Raw genomic sequence first — 21688 nt, 5'->3', positions numbered from 1 at the left:
CTGAAGAACCGTCTGACTACAACTATGATTACAACTGTCTGATTACAACAGTTCTGACGCTGCCCATCAGAACTCTGTGGGAACTGTCTGAAGCCCACAGATAAAGACCCACTGTGAGGCGGCCCGGGGCCCAGCTTGCCCTAACACCTGTGCTCCCTGCTCGCCACGCCTCTGGCACCAGGTGCTGCTTCCTCCGTCTCCTGCCCACCCCCAGGCTGCCCTGGGGACCCTAAGCTGTTTGCTCTGCCCTCCTCCCACAGCCTTCACACCGACTGTCTCTGCTGTTTCTTCCACCCCTTTTCTGCCCAGACAAACCCCAAGAAGTTCAGCCTAATAGTCCTAAGGTGAAGGAGCCTCCCCGACTCAGTTCCCCTAGTGAAGATTGCAACTACCCTGGCCTCTCCGTATTACTCATCAGAGGTAACTTTTACCATTAAGGGTAGGAGCCAGGCCTTGTTCAAGCCTGCATCCTGAGGCCCAGAGGGAGGTCTGTGACCACATGCGTGTGCAGTTAACTGTTTCTACAGGGAGAGGAGCCCAGGTCTACCTGTATGAAAGTGCAAGGGCAGAACACTGGACAGATGAGGAAGTGAGGAGGGGATGGACAGGGCGGCAGGCAGACGGCAGAATGCCAGGAGTAGGCAGCGGCAGATGCCCTGACAGCGGCCTCGGCCTAACAGAGACCTGGACGGCAGCTGGGGCACACTGAGCGGGGCTCTCCAGCGTGTTCAGCCCCGCGGCTTGAGAGAGGAGGGGAAAGGCAGACGCACTGGCCCACAGACTACGAGAGCAGAGCATGGGCGTCTGTGCCAGACAGGCCAGTCGCCCTGCTGTATCCTCCGCCAGTTCTATGCTGCACTCGTGCCCCGCCTGGGTGAGGATACATGCGAATGCAAAAAGAGGCTAAGCACCCTGCTAGACCATCAAGACCCCTTAACAGAACACATGAAGGACAAGCACAACTTGAAAAGATGGGAGAAAAAGGCAGGAGCCACAGAAAGCCACTGAAGGTTCAGGAAGAAGACTGGGCAAACCCCTTGCAGAACTGGAGTTGACAGAGCTTTTGGTTCATCAGCACGCCTCATAGATAATTAAAGAAGAGCATCCTGGGTGAGGTAAGCATCCTTCACTAACCACAGTTATCACAACACTGAGAAATCTATGTGGCTGAGAGTCAGGTAGAGAGAGTGGAGAGAGGCTGGCAAGCGTGATGCAGTGTGGAGCAGGGCTGGGGGACCGCTCATGTCGAATCTATGTGTGAGAGTCAGGTAGGCAGGGAGAGTGGACCGAGGTTGGCAAGCGTGATGCAGTGTGGAGCCGGGCTGGGGGACCGCTCACGTCGAATCTATGTGTGAGAGTCAGGTAGGCAGGGAGAGTGGACCGAGGTTGGCAAGCGTGATGCAGTGTGGAGCCGGGCTGGGGGACCGCTCACGTTGAATCTATGTGTGAGAGTCAGGTAGGCAGGGAGAGTGGACCGAGGTCGGCAAGCGTGATGCAGTGTGGAGCAGGGCTGGGGGACCGCTCACGTTGAATGGGACAGAAGTGTAACAGAGCTCAAATGGCTACCATCAACAACACGCCATTCGAAGGGTTCAATTAATACGACAGAAAGCAAAGCAACTTGTCCTGAGGAATTCTTAACTGGGAGAGTCAAAGGTGAATTTGAAGTGGAATGACCTCTGTGATAAAATGCAAAATTCAGAACATGCACGTGTATGTATGTTTTCCTCAGAGAAAAGGATCCATAATTCTTTAAAAATTAGATATTTTAAGGTGCTCTTGACCAATCAATTTCCTCAAAATATCCAGTACCTTGTTGCAAGATAAAACCTACCTAAAATTAAATATTAATAAGAACTATCTAGAAATAACATTTCTCATTTCTGAAGATCTTAATATTCTTCCACTGTTTAGTGGATGAAGTAGAACCTGAATGTCTTTATTCAAACATAATCCTTGGTAAAATTTACTATAATACTTCAAAAACTTTATTAATTTGTAGTGAACACCACTAACTTCTCTAATTTTTAACCTTCTCCAAACAATGGCTTTAAAATTACTTCAAGGCAATGATTCTGAATACTTTTTGAACCCATCTGCAAGGTAGCTGGGCACATAAGGATATATGCTCATTTACATAGAGGGTCTACTGAAGCCACCCCTACATCCACACTAATTTTATAGTAAACACACCACCTTCTCATGAGCACACTGGCTGAGTTTTCTAAGGAAAACTCAGGGAAGAAAGGGAGAATCTACATTTTCGTAGTGTGTGTGACTGATGCTTTTGAACGGTAGCATTGCAGAAGACTCTTGACAGTCCCTTGGACAGCAAGGAGATCCAATCAGTCCATCCTAAAGAAGATCAGTCCTGGGTGTTCATTGGAAGGACTGATGCTGAAGCTGAAACCCCAATACTTTGGCCACCTGATGTGAAGAACTGACTCATTGGAAAAGACCCTGATGCTGGGAAAGACTGAAGGCGGGAGGAGAAGGGGAAGACAGAGGATGAGATGATTGGATGTCATCACTGACTCAACGGACTTGAGTTTGAGCAGGCTCCAAGAGGGATGTGGTGATGGACAGGGAAGCCTGGTGTGCTGCCGTCCACGGGGTCACAAAGAGTTGGACACAACTGAGCAAACTGATATATATGTATACACACAGAGATATACGTACGTGTGTGTGTGTGTGTGCACACACAGATATAGGATTACATGTGACCTAGGTGTTTTAAAACTAAAAAAAAAACCACTATCTCAAAGTCACAGATTTTTTACATAGCTGTAAAATTAAGAACCAGAGATTACACAAACATTTTAAGAATCACACAAACATTTTAAGAATCTACCCATACATGCAAAGGAAATTTCTGGATGTATCCTATGTCAATACACTTCAAAATACAATAATGGGGAGCCTCTCAAATTAAAGGCATTGAAGATAACAGATTAATTAGGGGAAAACACCATCCTCTTGGAAACAACAATGCTCGCTGGGGGCAGTTCAGAACAGCAGTTTATAACAACAGGCCCCATGTTTTCTGAATTGGAGGTGTTCTCCATCAAAACATAGCCAACACCACCCTTAAAAATCCAGGAAAGTCACCAGAACAGAGGCCTTGTGGGTGAGAGAGACCTGGGGGGCAGCGCTGCACAGCCCCGGCCCCCTAGCTTCCCAGAGCACTGGGCTCTCCCCAGGGCCGCTCCCTACCTTGCATGTCAAAGACCGGGTGCAGGGCTTCTTGGTGTCGACGTCGATGACCCCACAGTGGATGTCAGGATCAAACTCTCTTTCTGTCAAAAGCACACAGACATTACAATGGGTTCAACACTCCTTTGTTTATTCTATAAATAGAAATCTGTGATTCTCTTATTTCAGGAAAATTATAACTTGAAGCAAATCTACCACATTATCAATAAATGGAAGAAATGTTTGAGCACTGAAAAAAACAGTCGTGGCATCACTGAGAGGACGGGCACTCTCGTCACCAGACGAAGGAGGGGGACTATGCGAGCCAGCGTTCCTCGCTACCCCAGTCAAGAACGCGCCACTAGAAAGCTACTTTTACGTCACCTGCACACACGCGCACTTTAAAACCAAGGAGGGGGAGCTCAAGGACACAACTTAGGGAACTTCATCTGAAAGCTGGAGTTGGCTAGTTTTAAAAGGAGGACTTCTAATAATAGTTAATTTGCTCCCCCAGGAGTGCCCAGTTAACACAAAAAGAAATACTGAGAAAAAAATTATGAAGTTACCTGATAATCTCTTATTTAAAAACTTCCTGTTATTGGAGTAATCTTCTGACTTCTTTTCCAGAACAGGTGGTGCAGGAAGCCCTTTGCCATTTAGAATGTGTCCAGGTGAAGGCAAGGTTGGCTTTGGTATTGAGGGGCAGTTAAGGCCAGGCTTGACTGAGGAGCTCGCAGGAGCAGGACAGGCGGGCCCTGCTGTGGGTTTCAGTAGTGTGCCATCCATCTTCGGATGAATCTTCTCCACTTTGACAGAAGGCGTCATGCTGTCATAGGGGAAGTGAGAACACCAGCACCTGAGTGCCCTGCAGCCCCAGGCGACTGGGAAGCCAGAGGGATGAGGCAGAACCTGGGTCTACCTGTGTGCCATGCAGCGCTAGGTTCCCTAAGGCACCCTGGGACAATCTGCCAGGACTACACAGAAAACTCAGCGAACCTTTATCCATACGCCTTTCTGGGCAGGCAGAGAGCTCCAGAGGAACCATCACATTTACATGGCCTTTCATCCTTCCAGAACAGTCTTACACATGAGCCTGTTACCCAATGCAACTCCTGCAAGCAGCAAAATATGGAAAGGTCTCAAAGGACCAGAGACTACTGCAGGACCCTGTGAGGACATCTTTTGAGAACTGTCATTTTTAAGAACTGATCCATCAAAGTGAAGTAAAACGAGTGAGTAGAGAAGAGAGCAACTGAAATTAGAGAACGTTTCCACAAGAAGAGCCTCTCTGCCCCTGTCAACGAGGAAGATCCAGATTTAATTAGGACACGACATGTCACTGAAGCGGTAATTCTCCAGACCCTGAAGCAGGCTTCCCGACAGGAGCCTGGAATCTCAGCGCCTGGCACCCAGCTCGTGGGCACGGAACACCTGGATCACTAACCAAGAACTGACTTTTCTTGGCGTCTTCCTGATACTGTCACTTGGGTGGCAAACACTGCTTCAAAGCTAACAGCTGGCCTGGTCCCCATCTAAAGCCCAGCTACAGATACAAAAAATCTGGACCAGTGAGGTTTTGTACATTTTGTCCAGCGCAGTCAGTGCTCTAACAGCTGTGAAGCTGGCGAGTGACTTACACGCTGCACTGGCATTTTCTTTGGCGCTCTGACAGCTCCAGGAACGAAAGCCAAGCCCGCTGTACTTGCGCTTCTGACAGATGAGTGGAGGCTGGGGGCTTAGCAACAGGGACAAACAGCACCAAACAGCTGTACCTGGAGCAGCCCAACAGTGGCAGAGACACCATAAGATGCCATGGCCTCTCCAAGCTGGCAAGGTCTGTGCACAAGAGCAGGTGCTGGCCGCTGCCCAAAGATTAACCAGGTTATCAGACCTTGGGACTAATACGTATGGCATACCCTCCATAGGGAGGTGGGCCAGGGAAGAGCCACCCGCCACCAAGGCTGAGGGACGCCGTGAGCCAGCAGGATGTGTTTCCATGAGTGGCTGCTCTTCACATGACCACACAGAGCCTGGCAGCCTACGGGTCCACCGGCCTGTCCTCATAGTGGGAACCTCTTTCAGCCTCCCCTCATCAGTGCTCTGACGTGAGCCCAAATCAGGGGGTGGGAGGAAGCACTGCTCCCCTATTTGCTGTGTAAGGCCCAGAAACCCTAGAACAGCTTCTGGGGCTCACTCTGGCTTTATTCTCACTGTTAAGCAGAGGTGGCGGCAGCACCAGCACCCCTTCCTGCACAGTCTCCTGCGGGGCTGACACTAGCCAGCCGTGACTCCAACACATGAATCCTACCGCCCCAGCAACCCTGCACAGGGGCCATGGTCTTTAAATGCTGAGAAAAACAGGGCCTTGGCTAAGGCCCCTCAGGTAGGAAGTGACGGGGCGGGATTTGAACTTCAGGCCTGTTCGACTATAGAGTCCCCTGGCTAAATCTTTTCACGCTTCCCTCTCATTGTGCACATAAAGGAGATAACCACAATATCTATTACACAGGATTGTTGTGATAAGTAAATGACAATACACGCAACTCAGTCTCAATAGCTGGCACACAAGAAAGGATCAATAGATAGGTATTATTAACCTGATTATTATTGCTATCATGACTCTGCAAAGTTTCCCAAGCTGTAATAGGGAAACAACAAGAAACAACTACGTATATCTGGATTTCCCCCAAAGTGGGCTTTCTTTTACATGATCCACAGACACTCTCACAGGCTACTTGTGTACACAGTTCCACCTACGGCCGGTGAGCTTTAAGAACCCTCTGAGCCATACTCACATTCTACCATGGGGGACTCTATTTTGCTGAATGGGATGCATTGGCCTGTTCCCCCTGAGCTGCAGTTTCTCTTTGGGCGATTTCAACAACTTGGAACTTAACGAGGATGCGCTCAGGACTCCTCCGCTGGAAGAACGGCTGCTTCCACTTCCACTGCCTCCTTTGCTTTTGGACAGAGAAGGGAAGAAGGAAAACACTGAAGTGGGAGGAACGGCCAAAGAAGGCTTGCTGGATGAGCTATGTCTTCTTTCTGAAAAGGAAAACAAAGTCGGTGGTGGGGTGGAGAAAAAACACTGTTTCAGGCAAGTCTTCAATGGAACCCTGGAGGAGTCCCCTGAAATCAACACATTTAGGTTCAAAAAATGTGTCACTAAGTGAAAATATATTAAACTCATCAGCTTTCAGAAATGGCTTATCTAGGCCCTACAGACTTATTCTGGATTCTAGGAACTGGTCCTTCTGCTTAAGAAGACATTTCACTGTAAAGAGGTTTATCATACATAGATAACCACTAGGAAATTAAATAGCCACTTTAACCCTGAGAACACTGGGTTTTGCATTTTAGAAATAAACCTCACTGACTCCAATTTGTAGTCAGAGAGGGGAGAATTATTCATTCATCTCCAGAACTCTGTTCATTGACACCAAACAGAAATATTTCTTCCTTTCTAGTGCAAGATATCTCCAATTTTCAAAACATCAAAGTGTTAAGAAACAAGTTGTACTTTCATTTTATTTTTTTGTCACTACCCACCAGCATATGACACCAAATAAGAATGTTTCTAGGGTTATCTTATCATTCGTTATGAATCTGTGCTGAAATTTTCCAGTGAATCACTTCACTCCCCACCCCCAACCCCTCCCCCACTTTTAAAATAATCTTACTTGACTACAGATGGCACAGCTCTGGTTCACACCACTAAGATGCCAAAGGCGCAAGACAAAAATACCACAAATAGCTTTGCCTGTTTTATAAACCAGGAAGTAATTCATGGTTAAGCAAGAACTACATAGGTTTAACTGAAAATAAGTCTATCCACTAGAGAATCAGGTTTTCTCAGAGTAAGGCAATGCATACTAAATAAATCGAGAGCTAAAGAATGTTACCATCAGAAACAAGTAAATTCTTTAGTAACTTTATCTACTTAAGTACCTTATGCTGGTAGCTTAGTAATTACCTTCAGTTAAACTTGTACTTTAAAATGGCATGTTTGCTTAACTCTTAGTTTTAAAAATCTATGTGACTCAACATCTATTTCTCACAACATGGAAGCTATATGAATATTTTAAAAATTCAGCATATTAGAATCAATTTGACTACGGTTCAATTCAGTCACTCAGTAGTGTCCATCTCTTTGCGACCCCATGGACTACAGCACACCAGGCTTCCCTGTCCATCACCAACTCCCAGAGCTAGCTCAAACTTATGTCCATTGAGTCAGTGATGCTACCAACTGTCTCATCCTCTGTGGTCCCCTTCTCCTCCTGCCTTCAATCTTTCCCAGCATCAGGTTCTTTTCTAATGAGTCTGTTCTTCGCATCAGGTGGCCAAAGTATTGGAGCTTCAGCATCAGTGCCTCTAATGAATATTCAGGACTGATTTCCATTAGAATTGACTGGTTTGATCTCCTTGCAGTCCAAGAGACTCTCAAGAGTCTTCTCCAACACCACAGTTCAAAAGCATCAATACTTTGGCGCTCAGCCTCCTTTATGGTCCAACTCTCACATCCATTCATGACTACTGGAAAAACCACAGCCTTGACTAGATGGACCTTTATTGGCAAAGTTATATCTCTGCTTTCTAATATGCTGTCTAGGTTAGTCATAGCTTTTCTTCTAAGGTACTAGTATCTGTTAATTTCATGGCTGCAGTCACCATCTGCAGTGATTTTGGAGCCCAAGAAAATAAAGTCTGTCACTGTTTCCATTGTTTCCCCATCACGTAAATGGTTTATTTCCAAATGTCTTTTTTAACCAGTGAAGCTGCGCTGAGTTATTCCCAGAAGGACATCAGGTCACTGATGCTTTATGAGGTACTAAGAGCCTGCTCTACACCAGGACAAAATTATGTTATCTATAAACAGAATTCAAATTCTCCAACTATAACACACAGAGGCTACAACCAACTTAGGAAGGCCTAACTGGTAGTCATTTCTAAGTGCCTGCTACTTTCTTCCCCAGATATGACAGTTGTATGTAAGGAAGGGAAAGCCAAAATAAGTTAATTTGGCATCTGAGGCTTTCTTTAAAAAAAAAAAAAAAAAATTAAGTTTCCTTCTCTTCTGTGATCCTGAGATACTTTGAATGTACTTTCAAGCATCAGCACTTGTCAGCCAGGACTGTGAAAATCTGTTTCCATTTCCCGACTCCCTTGGATGAAGGAGCTTGTTGTTTCAGTCAGCCACCCCTGACAACTGGCACAGAGTAGGCCTTCAATTAACACTGGCCTGATTGGCACAGCTCTTCTTGTGAAGACAGTGATTCTCAGATGGTCGCAGACCAGTACTTCTCAACCTTGGCTACTCACTGGCATAACCTAATGAGCTAAAAGATATACTGATGCTTCACTTCCACTCTCAGAGATTCTGATTCTGATTTTTCTGTGGCCTGGGCATTCAGATGCTTGCAAGTTCTGTGTGATCCCACTGCGCAGCCAATGGTGAGAGACTGCCTAAGACCAGGCTAATGTCTCCGGGACCATGAACCACAGCTGAGGAAGTCCATATCTGCCACATAAAATACTATTTTCCACTCAATGTTTCTATGTAAATGATCAACTTCACTGTTCCTCCCTAATCCAGTAGTCACCAGTCTCTCGTGGGGATATCACTGGTATTTTGGACACAACAATTCTCGTACAGGACCTCAGGGTGGTTAAAATTCCTGTTCCCCGAGCCTCTCATCACCAGTAAATGGTACCACTCCACCAAGGGCAACCTGAATCTACCCCCCAATCAAAACTGCCCCTCCCAATCTATTTTCAAACGGCCTAGCATGAAATAGAGTATCACTCAGTTGAGAGATATTTTCCCAAAACAATAGCATGTATAAAATAATAGGTTTTAAAGTCTGTAATTAACATTATACTTCTGATATACATTAAATATTAAAATATTCATCCATATTCAGCCACAAAAATCATCTTGTGTATCCCCAGTGGAAGAGTACTAAAGGAATACCATGATATCTGTAATACAAAGAGGGGGAAAAACTTCCAACCAGAACTCTGACTTCTAGGAAATACATTCCTTTTACAATTTGACGCGTTATCAGAATTCTCAAGTGTCTCTGAGTGAGAGTGATGTATTTTCTCTTATATCAAATGATGCAAATTAAATTATCACCCTAATTAATCTTCTATAATGATCATCTTGAAGACAGAAAGTAGTTCTGAAGCCGCTGATCTACTAGGGAACAATTTCAGCATAAAGAATTTTTGCATTTGCTTTTGTGAGATTTCCTCTGTAAGAAGCACTAGGTGAACACAGAAAACGACACCTGGTTGAACTAAGCCAGTGAAAATAAAAGCACAGTCTGCTCACCCCCACCAAACATCCCCTATCCACCCCAGGTCACCACAGACGCGAGGAGCCGTGCCATCCACAGCTGATGCGGCATCTCCCTCCATTTCGGATATGCTTCCTCCACCGCTTCACAGCAGCTCACAACCTGAAACCCTGCTGGCCCCGACCTGCAGAAGCACATGCCAGGCTATCTTCAAGGAAAACTCACATTAGAGTGTTTATGTATTTTTCAAAGCATTTAATACACACGCAACTGTGCTACCATTCTTGTTAGGGTCCTACCTTTCTCAGTGTCACTCACTGATTAAGTTTTGAGTGTTGGTGCCCAGTTATCCCATTTTTCTAATGAGTCTCTTGTGGATTTTATTGCACAACTTTGCATAGTGCAGTAATTTTTTAGGAATGCATGTTTTGTTATAGCAGAACTGATTGCAATTTCAGTTTGTTCTTTCAATTTTCTTTTTTTCTTTTTTGGCCACACTGCATGGCATATGAGGTCTTAGTTCCCCAGCCAGGATTGAACCCGTGCCCCTGGCAGAGGGACCCAGGATTCTAACCACTGGACCCCAAGGAAGTTCCTGCCCTTTCAGTTTTCTATTCTCATTATAGTCCACTCTCCCCTTTTCTTCAGTTAATGCTTTTGCTTTTTGTCTATTAACTCTTGGTATGGGATTTTGCATTAGAAAAATCCAGATTCAAAGCTTTCTAACACTAAAAGTCAGCTGATGTACCAATACCTTATCAAAAAAGTTATATTTCCTACTGCAACAGTAAAAGCTGTTTAAAAATTTAGAATGGCAATCTATCATGTGAATCTCTTTCATTCACTAAAACTTGAAACAGACTGTGTGTGTGTAAATGTGATTCTGGCTGAAAAGTGCCAGCTCAAACCCTCGTCATGCTGCTGAATTGAGCTGTTCCTTCACATCATGGTCTGCTAACTTATTCACTGGAAAGGGTGGCATCTGGCTTTCCCTTCACAAGAAAATACAGATGAAAAAACCAAATTAAATTATAGTTATGTTGGACTCTCCCCAACCTTTCAAGCTAGGCCCTTAATTTTCTTAAGAATTTAAAAAGTGTTTTGTTTCTAGATCAAAAGGGAAATGGGCAACTTATGGGTAGGGTTAGGGACCTTATACTAAGTGGACAAACTGGTAGCCAGATGCTAAGCATAACTGCAGTGTGGTTTGGTGAAGAGTCCAAGTTGAATTTTCAAAGCACTCCTCTCTCCAGGGCCTAGCACTGGCCCAGAAAAAGCATACTCTGTCCCTAAGTTAGAAGGGCCCTGTGAAGGGCTCCAGCAAGCATGAAAGACAGGCAGATAGACAGACACAGACACAGTGAGGAGACAGAGCACAGACAGAAAGACAGACACAAGTGGGTGAGGGCGCAGTGTCTGTGTACCGGTGGTGGGTCGGGAGCGACCACACAAGCAAAGAGATGTGCAGTCAGAGACAGAGGGAGCAAGAGACAGACAGCAAGAGATGGGTGCATCGGCCTTTCTCTTGTGACTTGAACATGTGACACCATTGCAGGCCAGGGTAGGATACTGGGATGGGTAGGGGTTAGGACAACTTTAAGTTTTCCAAAACAGAAAGTAACCAAGAATACTGAGCTTATAATTAATTGTGGATTTATGCTGAGGTTCAAAAAAAAAAGTGCATATATAAGTGTTGACACCTAGGTACAAACCAAAAAGGAGTTCAAAGCAAATAATTAAATCTTTAAAAGCCATATATATTGCTTTGAGAAAAAAAAAAAAACTAAAAATAACTTATGGTGTACAACTGTCAAAGTTAGGATACAAATCTAAAATGCAGTCAAAAAACACTAACTTTAAATCATTCATGCTTGAAAAAAAAAATCTACAAAAATATCTGTCATTTGTTAAGTGGTCATCCCTTGGCCTACAGGTCTATTTTTTAAAAACATTTGCATATTGTTTTTCTACAACAAATATGGTTTACTTGTTTATCAAACACACACTTTTAAAAAAGAGAGATCAGTTGGTCTTCTGGCCTCAGTTCCAAACATGCTAAAATAAAGCAAGGCCTATTATCACTCCCAAGCATGGTATCAATTTGTCTCACTCTTCACGAGCATCACGAAAGAGCAGGCACAGCGGTGAACAGCTCAGAAAACCCCACAAAACTATTTTTACTCAAGGCCCTTTTCTGGTATCTTATTAAACCTTTTGCTCATCTTTTATGGTCTGAACAACTGATTAATGTTAAGTCTCACCTTCAACAATAGCAGCAATAGGAGTTGCTACCATTTATCGGGCAGAGACCACATACAACAGGCAACACGCTACAAAATTTTACAGGGACTATGTCATTTAGCCCTAACCATCTTCCTACAGAGCAGACACTTCCATGATCCCCTCTTTCCAGATAAGAAAGCCAAGGCTTTACAGGACTCAAGTTGGTTGCCCAACATCACCCAGCTAACCCAAAGACAGGATCAGCATGCAAGCCCAGGAAGGCTGACTCTAGTGCCCAGGCTGGAGCCAGGACAGTCCACCTGCCCTTCAGCGGCGTTATGAGCAGACCACGACGCACAGTCCAAAGGCAGGCTGAAGGGAAGGGTGATGGCAGGTCATATATCCTCTTTCCAAATGCTCAGCAAGTGCAGGCTATTACTTGGGCTGCACAGTCAGAACATACAACAAGTTTAAGACAAAGCTTTGGTAAATTCGGGGTGGGGAGCCACAATCTGTTCAAGGGAAAACCAGGATGTTGTGGATTTAATCTCTATTTTGGAAGTTGCTAACCTAAATGTTAGCTGTGGTCTCAGTCAGTGTTGTATTCATCAACCACCGCCCCCCCCCCACCCCCAAAACCACCCCCTCAGGGAAACATTTAAGATGGCTTTAACAATGATTTTTTTCCAGAAAGTGCCTGTCAGGCTGCCTTTTTGGCTTGGCTAAAAAGAATCACTTACAAAGTTCCCAGATGCATGTGTGCTACAAAGAACCCGTGAGGAAGAGCAGCAAATGCCTGTTTCACAGGGTGAGACTGGTCCCCTGCTGACCAGCACCATTAGGCATGCTTGCAGTCACGTTCTGCTTCCCAGTCATCTTTCTAACAGAGTTTGTTGGATAAACTCTCGATTAATTAACCAGTTTGAATAGAATCCAAAGTAAAACCAAAAAAAAAAAAAAGTCAACTCTTTTTTTAGTAGATCACTTGAAAGAGCAAGAACTTTGGAGTCAGAGACACGTGGGTTCAAATCCTTGCTCTGCCACTAACTAGCTGGGTGACACCCTGGGCAAAGACCTAACTCTACCTACTTTAGCAGACTCTTCATCTGTCAAGCCTATCTTGCAGGGCTGCAGGGATTAAGTAACAGAGTTGTAAAGCCCACTGTGGACCAGGGACTGGGAATTCCATAGCAAGGAAGACAGAGAGGCTCCCTGTTAAGTTCAGGTGGTGACAGTTATAGACACCAAGTGGGAAAGGCCTGCTCATTATTCAAGCAGGCAGAAATCACTAAAGAAAAAAGCAAACCCACTGCAACTTCTCCAGTGTGGTAAAAACTCAAGTTTATAGATTTACTTTACATGTCAGTCCAGGAAGATATTAAGTTCATCTCAGTGGAGAGTTTGAAACTTTTACGATTCATTAAAAATGAATACATTCATACATCAACCAAAAAAGACATTCATTCAAGCTAAAATTACTTTATAATTAAAAAGTTGGCCCATTTTCCTAAGAGAACTGAGTCACTTAGGAAGAACTGCAGGTGAAAAGAAAGAAAATGATGATCAAGTTTATGGATCCAAAGGTGGCAATTTTATGTAGATTATCTTTGCAATGATTCCCCAAACTTCCAAATTTTTCTCTAAGTGAAACTCACAATTTTGGGTGGGTTAGGTCAGGTGAGGTTAAAAAGAGTGAATACTCTGTTACAGAAAGACCTTTTTCCCCTTCTTTTCTTGGCCAAGCCATACAGCTTGCAGGATCTTAAGTTTCCCAACTAGGGACTGAACCCACGCCCCATGCAGTGGAGGTGTGGAGTCTTAATGTTTGGACCATTAGGGACGTCCTAGAAAGGCCTTATGAGAACTACCAACCCACAGGTCAAGGAATATATGAGTTCATGGTGTCTCTTACAGTCCCATTCCACTAATACTCTATAACTACTCCCACCGAAAGCAAGGATTTTTAATAATCAAGCTTACATATGGCTATAAAATGTAAAACACAGATCCCTTGGCCAGACATAGTAAGTAATAACTGAATACACCAAAAGCTCAGTTTAGAAATGCTGGGTCATTCATTAAGCAGCCCTTTCAAAAAATTAAATTGTTTATCTGACATTCAGGTTGGAAATAACTGCTATGTGCTATTCATAGGTCCTAATTAACCCAAAGTAACCCATCCTATTTCAGTTTTGGGGCCACCAAACACAGCTTACAAGCGGTCAAACTGGCATCATCTGTGTTTCATAAGGAGTACGACCCCTATGAAACATCAAAGATCAGGACTCGAGGCAGACTATATCTAAGCCTGCATAATATATATTATATATATATTACAGCAACTGACTAGGCATACCCGATTTAGCAACATCCTAAGCAGTATCTGTGAAACCATGACTTTGGGTTTGACATAACTATTTTTTTCCCTAGTAACTATTAAAAAAAAAAAATTAGCACACTTTTAAAGTCACATCACGGACTATATGTGGACATAACACATTTAACAACATCTCCTCACTGCTCTCACCTTCAACTTCTCCCTGTAAACGTTCTTGTTCTTTTCTAAAAGCAGTCTCACATGTCTGACTAACAAACACAATCCAATTCTACTCCTGTCCTTACATAATATTTTTTAATCTTAAATAGGCTTTTTCTTTGATCCAATTTCTGGAGGGTCCCAAGGACTAGACTGGAATACTCCAGAGCAACCAGTGCATAGTCTGATGCTAAAAAGGAAGCAAATCGGTGGGACTGTGCCTGGAATGTTCAAATCTCAAACTGGGGGATCCAGGGCTGACCTCTGACATGCAGCACCTCAAAGGGCAGTGAGCCAAAAGCTAAGACTGGAGCCAGGAGGCCCTCTCAGAGCATGCTTAGGTGGGTCACCAACGGCACTGGGTAACAGCGAGGAAGGAAAAGTCTTTACCACAAAGCCCGCGGCATCATTTCCACCAGAGAGACTTAACTGAAAAGGATGATTTCAACACTGGCTGCCCTAACAAATTAGTCTCCAACTGCAACTTCTGCCAAATGCATTTTTCCTCCCCCTAATGCAGAGGTGTTTTAAAATTCAAACATAGGGGGAAAGTGCAGAAATGAGAGTCATTTATAACACTTGGGCCACTTGAAACAACTTTTAGCCAAGGTCTATAATCAAATTATCAAGCTCTTGAAGTCAGCGCTTTATGACGGAAATAAAAGGCCCACTAAAGTATTCCAGGTCCCTTGGCATTTCCACGTCTCTGGGCAGGGCAGCCCTGCAGCATCCCCATTCACACTGGCTGATGAAAGAGAACAGATCACAAAGGGCAGATTACAAGGGAGAACGACTCCCAACTCCCCAACTCCGGAGGGGGAATGGACAGGCGTGAATGGATTGTAAATAATGTTGCTAAGAAAGGACCACAAATATGGCAACCTAAGATAATCCTCTTGCTAGGAATTCTTCCCAGGGGGGCTGTTTTTTCTGAACTTTGCTTTCAAGTATGCGAGAAATATGAAGAACTTTTTGAATATCTGGAGGTAGCCCTCCCCTGCCATCTTAACTTGTAGCTCTGTGCAAACATTAGGGGGGGAAATGGCCTTCCAAAATTCCAAATACTTTATTAAAGGAGATGGAATGATAAAGAAAAAGAGGGGAGACCGAATGGTATAACTACTGATCGTCTCAGCTGGGAGAAGAGTATCAGTTCTTCATCATTGTTTTCTTAAGACATCTTGCTTAGGGAAAACTGAATGGTCTGAAAAACCAGTTCATTTCCTTCAGGGGGCCCTTCCTATGCTCCTGCTTAAGGTGCACACTTTGAACTGAGAGTTATCATCATGATCTCAGACAAACACACACAGATGTTTCTCAGCATATGTAACTTTGGGGAAAAGGCTGTCACTGCTTTGAGCAGAATGCAGCCACCAAACGACGCCATCTCTGTGATGTTGCCGTCACCGTTTCAGACTATGGCAGGGATATCATGTAGTAAGCGACATGCTGGCTGACACTTCTACTTTGCTAACAGTCATAAGCACCTCTCTCTGCTGTCCTCAGGATTCACGGTGTCAAGCAAATGATCCTGACAGAGTACAGCAAGCACTCACCCCACCTGAAACAAACCTGATTTCGAGGTCTGAATGATGCACAGCGTTCCCTGAATGCACCCCTTGGTCTCCCTCCCATCCACTGAATTGACAGGTCTGCATGCTTCAGGTATCAATGTATGACAAGGAACAAAAAACCAAGACAAGAAATCCACCAGTCTTCAGTTACTTTTGGTTTAATCCTGTATCTGTTGGGGGAAAAGCATCCTATACGTTCAGTGAACAATCATTGTAAGTTTAGCCTTCTAACGTGCTAACACCACGTGCGGATCAAACGGCAACACCCTCAGTCCTTATACAAACACCTCTGTAGTCACATCTGGTCTATAGTCGGGTCTGGGTTCCAGTTTTTCTCTAATGAGAGATTCAAGGCTATCATCAAAATGCACAAAGAATTAAGAAAAACAAGCTATGTCTTTACTCCTGCTGCTGCTGCTAAGTTGCTTCAGTCGTGTCCGACTCTGTGCGACTCCATAGACGGCAGCCCAATAGGCTCCTCTATCCCTGGGATTCTCCAGGCAAGAATACTGGAGTGGGTTGCCATTTCCTTCTCCAATGCATACATGCATGCTAAGTCGCTTCAGTCGTGTCTGACTATGCGACCCCATGAACAGCAGCCCACCAGGCTCCTCCGTCCATAGAACTCTCCAGGCAAGAACACTGGAATGGGTTGCCATTTCCTGCTCCGATGTCTTTACTACTCCAATCCAATTTTTATACACACACAAAGGGTAGGGAAGAGTGAAAAAATTAAAGGAAACTGGCAGAACTTCAAGTAGAGGAGTCCTTCTTGATTTGTTTTTTTTTTTTTAGACAAAACTTCCGTGCAGGAATCCCCTTAGGGAACACTGTCCTCTGAGGCCAGAAAGGAGCAGCAAGTCCAAGGTACAACAGAATGACGGCACCATCTGCTGCAGAGTGCAGCACTAAGTTGGGAAGCCACATCTTTACTGCTGTTTCCCACTAGTTTTGTGGCCTTTACATTCCACTTTATTGGGGAGGAAGGCGAGGAAGGGGTGAGAAGACCATGAACCTGGGAATACCAACAACCTCAAAATCACAACACAGCCCTTAAAGCCTCCTCATTAAATGCGCTCTGTTAATAAGGAATGGGTGATTCACGACTGAACAATGCCAATGTTTTGATGACTTTGCAGCACGTGTTTCCCTCCCCACCCCCCCCAAGACAGAAAACAGCATCTGCCCCACCTACAGGCCAGGGCTGTCCTCTAATCAACACCAAAGCGATATTCAAAAACGAAACCAGAAAACAGCAACTGTAAAACTGCCTGACGAGAAGTAAAAGTTTTGTGTTCTGTTTTCTTTTAATGAACGGCAGTCTGAATAAAGGTTTACAATCCTGTTTGTATTTCAAGTCCTGAAAACAGGCAGCTAAAGTTCATCCTCAATTAAAACCATCCGGTCAAGCACATTATTGCAAGAGGCATGAAATGTGAATCCAGTGAAAACTAAAGATCTCAACTGTCACCTCGCTTCCTGCTTGCAGAGAAGGCATGAGAGAGTTAAGGTAACTTTGAGAACAGCCGCCCAACCCACCCGAGCAGAATCAGCTTGGCTGTACTGGCTACCTTAATAACGCAACTGAAGGAAAAAAAAATAGTCTTTTCTGGCAGGCAGTCAGTAATTAAATTTTTATACACTCAATTTAAGTTACTGAATGACTTCCCAGGGTTACTGTTTGTATTTTGAAGTTGTTCTTCCTCTTGACACAATGTTCTGCTTGCAACTTTGCTGTGGAATTGAAGAATCCGACAAAACGGCTTTCAAACACATTCTACAGGAAACACTGTGAACTGCCTGTCATGAAACCTCACTCACCGCAAGTGAGATAAAAAACAAACAGTCAAAGCGTGTTACAACGTTCCTCCATTTTTAGAGAGCGACGTAACCACTGCTCTCCCTGTTTGGAGATATGGGAACCGTTGGGTGCAAACCTCAGCATTTTGTGGGAGTTAATAGCAAACTCAACTCCAGCCTGTGCCTGACCTTTGGCCAGATCACTCGAATGACATTTCAGCATGGCTCCTGTGGCTGGCCTGCCGGCGGGGCGGCAGCTAATCCCTCCTGTTGCGATCACCCCCCTGCTCAGCGGGACTGCAAGGCGCACTCACCACCGCTCAGCCCAAAGTGCTCCGGGCCTGCCGGCGGGGCGGGACAGCCACCAGAGGACGGGGGCCTGTGCCAGCTCGCCCCACTCTGCTCTGCTCTGCGTGGGGCTCCGTCCTGCTCCCAAATACCTAGCCCACCTTCCACATGCTCATCCAGGACCGGGCCCCCAGCCAAGCCCAGCCTCTGAGAACTGCCTCGGAAAACTTACCCGGTAGAGCTTTCAGCCCCCGTGCGGAGGAAGGGCTGCTCTGAGGAGGCTTCTTGTCACCTTCCATTCACATAATTTGGTTGTGCTTCATTGCACACTTGCTACTGCAGGCTTGCATCATGATTTGGGTCTGCCCACCAACTCCAAATATGCTCCATGTTTGGTCTTATGTAACATTTGCTACTACTGTAAAAAGCACTTGAATTACAAAGGTCCTGGCAGATCAACAGAAAACAAGGGGTGGAGTCTAATTTCATCTAATATGGTCATAGAAGGCGTCCTGGCTGGTGTAAATTAATCCTTCTCTTGGAAAGGCTGCTGGCCAAAAGTGGAGGAAGATGGAATTTATGAATTTAACCGACCAGAATGTGAATTACTCACACCTGATTTTCCTGCATAACTTTAAACTGAAAACTACTATCAGGTAAATTAGGAAATTTAAATGATTCATTATATATCTATAATTTAAGGCTAGACAGACCTAAAAGCTTTTAATATTATACATTTTTACAAATATCAGCAGTCTTTTTCCACATGCTATTTCTCCAGTATCTATTCTTTAAACAAACAAAAGTTTATTATATCTAAGAATAGCTTTCCTTAAATCTAGTAAGAAAAATCTTCACCCATTTTCTGTGCCTATTTGTAAAATACATCTAATTTCAGAAAAATATACATGTCATTGTCCATAGTTGAATAGCTGGATAACTGATGAAAGCTGGGGACCTTTTAGGCTTTTAATGCAAAACTTCTCTAAGTGGATCCTTGAAAACCAAGTCTTCCTGATTAAACGGGTTGCCTGTCTCCGCCGTATTACACTTTCCGCATCACTACTCCTCGTCCTGTTAATCGCCAAATCTTACTATCAAACAGGCATGGAAAAAAGCAGCCAACTGATAGGAGATTTATGATAATAAAGGCTGCACACATAAACAGACTCAGATGCCTGATAGTTCAGAATGAACACTTTTAAATGTCAAAAGGAGGGGGGAAATTCCTCTACAAAATACCATCACCCAACACAGACTATTTGGCAAAAAGTCATGAATTACATGTGTGGAAAAGATTTGGCCTGGAAGGGGTGGGAAAGAGTTGTGAGGCATAGGAAATGGCTTCTGTTAGAACAGACACAAATTCTAAATTTACTGTAAAACAAAAAAGGAGTAGCCACATTGCTTTGTTTTTACAGCAAGCGTTCATATCCTAACCATGGCAGCAATATTAGGATCTAGAGGGCTTCTGAAACTGTTCCCCAACCCCCCTAGATTTCTGATTCTAACAATGCAAAACTATGGGGGTTCTTAAAAGAGATCAGAAGGACACTAGGAAAGAGCCATCAGCAGGAAGTAGATGCACAGAATGAGCAAATCCTTCCAAAGTTAATACCCCAAAATAAGACAATTAAGTTAATTCACTGAAGGGTTTGTTAAACTAGCAGAAAAATGAAACAAAAACACTCTACTGCTGTACTACCTGACTGCAACAAGTCTTAGCACCATTCACTGCACCCACTGCCCCCCTACCCCCTGCCAAGGGGAGCTGAGGAGTCTCCCTGATGTTGTCCATGGCAGAACTGAACTGAGGGAAGAGGACCTGCTCAGACTAAGTCTCAGCTCCACATCACTGCACTCTGAAGCCTGGACACCAGACTCCTTGCCGGTCTCCCAGCACAAACACTCGCATTTGTAAAGTTCCCTTTTGTAGATGGTGCTGGTGCTAGTGGAGAAAACAACTCTTATGAGAACCAACCAAAGTAAGACAATTTGGGGAACAAAGTCTTTCTGCAACCCTGAAAAATTTCAGGGTGAACTTTAGCAAATGTTCTTAAATACTACACACTACTGGACGTGAGTCTGGGTGAACTCCGGGAGTTGGTGACGGACAGGGAGGCCTGGCGTGCTGCGATTCATGGGGTCGCAAAGAGTCGGACACGACGGAGCAACTGGACTGACTGAACTGACAAATGTTCTTAAGAACTACAAAGTATTCTTAAATACACCTATATTTTTGTACATAAACAAGAAGAAACTATTCAAATTTGTTCCAAAGACCTAAATCAAAAAGGGGATGAATGATAGTGCAAGCCAGAAAATAAAAATCGACACAATAAGAATATACACAAATACACAAAAACTGAGCATCTACGGCTCAGACTGAACTTTTAAACACACACCTCTCTTCATGCCCTAATTAAAAATGTTTAGCCTAATGCCACCCTGTTCTGCTTGGAAAGCATTATTACTCTTCTTCAAACCCTCAACAAATAAAGTTTATATTGATATTACATTTCCTTATGATGGCTCATTCAGGGGACATGGTCACATTTCTTCTTTCTTGTGAAAAAAAAAAATAAAATAAACAGACTACAGACTAAAAAAAGACTACAGACTAAAATACTGTTTTAATAGAATAACATCCATGCCCTACAGACCAAAAATTATAGGTACTGGCTGCGGTGTGGATGGTGTGCACTCATCAGCGTTACTCTGGTTGCACAAAAGGAGTCCTGAACTGACACAAATTCTTCTGTGAATTAGCCTGCTCGCAGCAAACAAGCAAACTAGCAGCAGCTGGGAGGGGCTACAAGGGCTTGGGTTTGGCTGGCCGCGGCCTCAGCACTTTTCGTTGTGTAGTCTTGGGCGAGGGGCCTCTGCCCTGGGGGTCTGTGTCCTCCCCTGGGGAGCACTACTAGGCCCTTGATGAGGAGTAAAGAAGGTGAGACATGTGATGCGGTACCTAGCACCTCTGAAATGCTCGATAAATGTTGGCTATTACGATCAGGAAGGAGAAATTGGATGGCAGACGTCACCTGAAATAAAGGAAGACTGAGATAATGACAGCGGTTTCTGTGATGAAAATTAGTGAGGTCCCCGACAAATCTTGGGATTTCCTAAATCCAACCCTGAGAAGCCAGCGGCGGTGTCATTTGGTGTTCTGCAGGGCAACAAATGAGCTGTCGGCAGTTGGGAAATCCTGTGTTCCTGTCACCGGCGGCAGCCAGTTCTCCAGTTTACAGGAGCACAACAAGCCTCCACTCACTCCACTTCAGTGTCTCAGCAGGCCGGGCGAGTTATAATTGGCCTTAATTGGCACTTACAGGAGCTTTAACATTCCTTACCTGCTGCCAAGGAGCACTTGAAAGGGGGAGAAAGTATTTTCAAACTTGGAAATACCAAGCAATTCATTCAGCTGTGGGCCGGGACGCCTGCTGTCCAGAATCAGATTAGCTTCACCAAGAAACTGCTGCTGTGTTATTATCCGGCGCTCATTAGGTGCTCCCGCCGGATTAGGAGAGGTGGGAGATGGGAGCTTAAATGGGATCATTCACCTTAGGGGCTCATGGCACACAGCCTTCCTCTGGTTGGCATCGTCTGCTCTGTTTGGTGGACGCGCCTTCAGGGCTCAGCCACACTTGGGGTGTGTGTGTCCCTTTTTAGCTGTTCAGATTGTTCAAAGGCAGCCAAATAAAGTATAACCTCATGGCCTGATTTACATAGGCTTTGTGTGAACCACAGTCTGACCTCAGCCCAGTCATTATTTG

The 21688-nt window shown here is 44.5% G+C and overlaps 1 protein-coding gene across 1 annotated transcript in view; it reads right to left on the bottom strand.

Annotated features, from left to right (window-relative positions):
• The window catches only part of ATXN7 (ataxin 7), a 91354-nt gene that overhangs the window by 9925 nt on the left and 59741 nt on the right, over nucleotides 1-21688 (bottom strand). The window contains exons 4-6 of the mRNA XM_052637729.1: nucleotides 5988-6237; nucleotides 3759-4018; nucleotides 3214-3296 (exon numbers count right to left, since the gene is read on the bottom strand). Coding sequence (XP_052493689.1) covers nucleotides 3214-3296; nucleotides 3759-4018; nucleotides 5988-6237 — 593 coding nt within the window. The remainder of the gene's footprint in view (nucleotides 1-3213; nucleotides 3297-3758; nucleotides 4019-5987; nucleotides 6238-21688) is intronic.

Source organism: Budorcas taxicolor, chromosome 1 (genome assembly GCF_023091745.1).
Source record: "Budorcas taxicolor isolate Tak-1 chromosome 1, Takin1.1, whole genome shotgun sequence".
In the NCBI taxonomy this organism is placed as follows: Eukaryota; Metazoa; Chordata; class Mammalia; order Artiodactyla; family Bovidae; genus Budorcas; species Budorcas taxicolor.
Note: the sequence above shows the minus strand (reverse complement) of the source record. Positions and strands in the feature narration are given on the sequence as shown.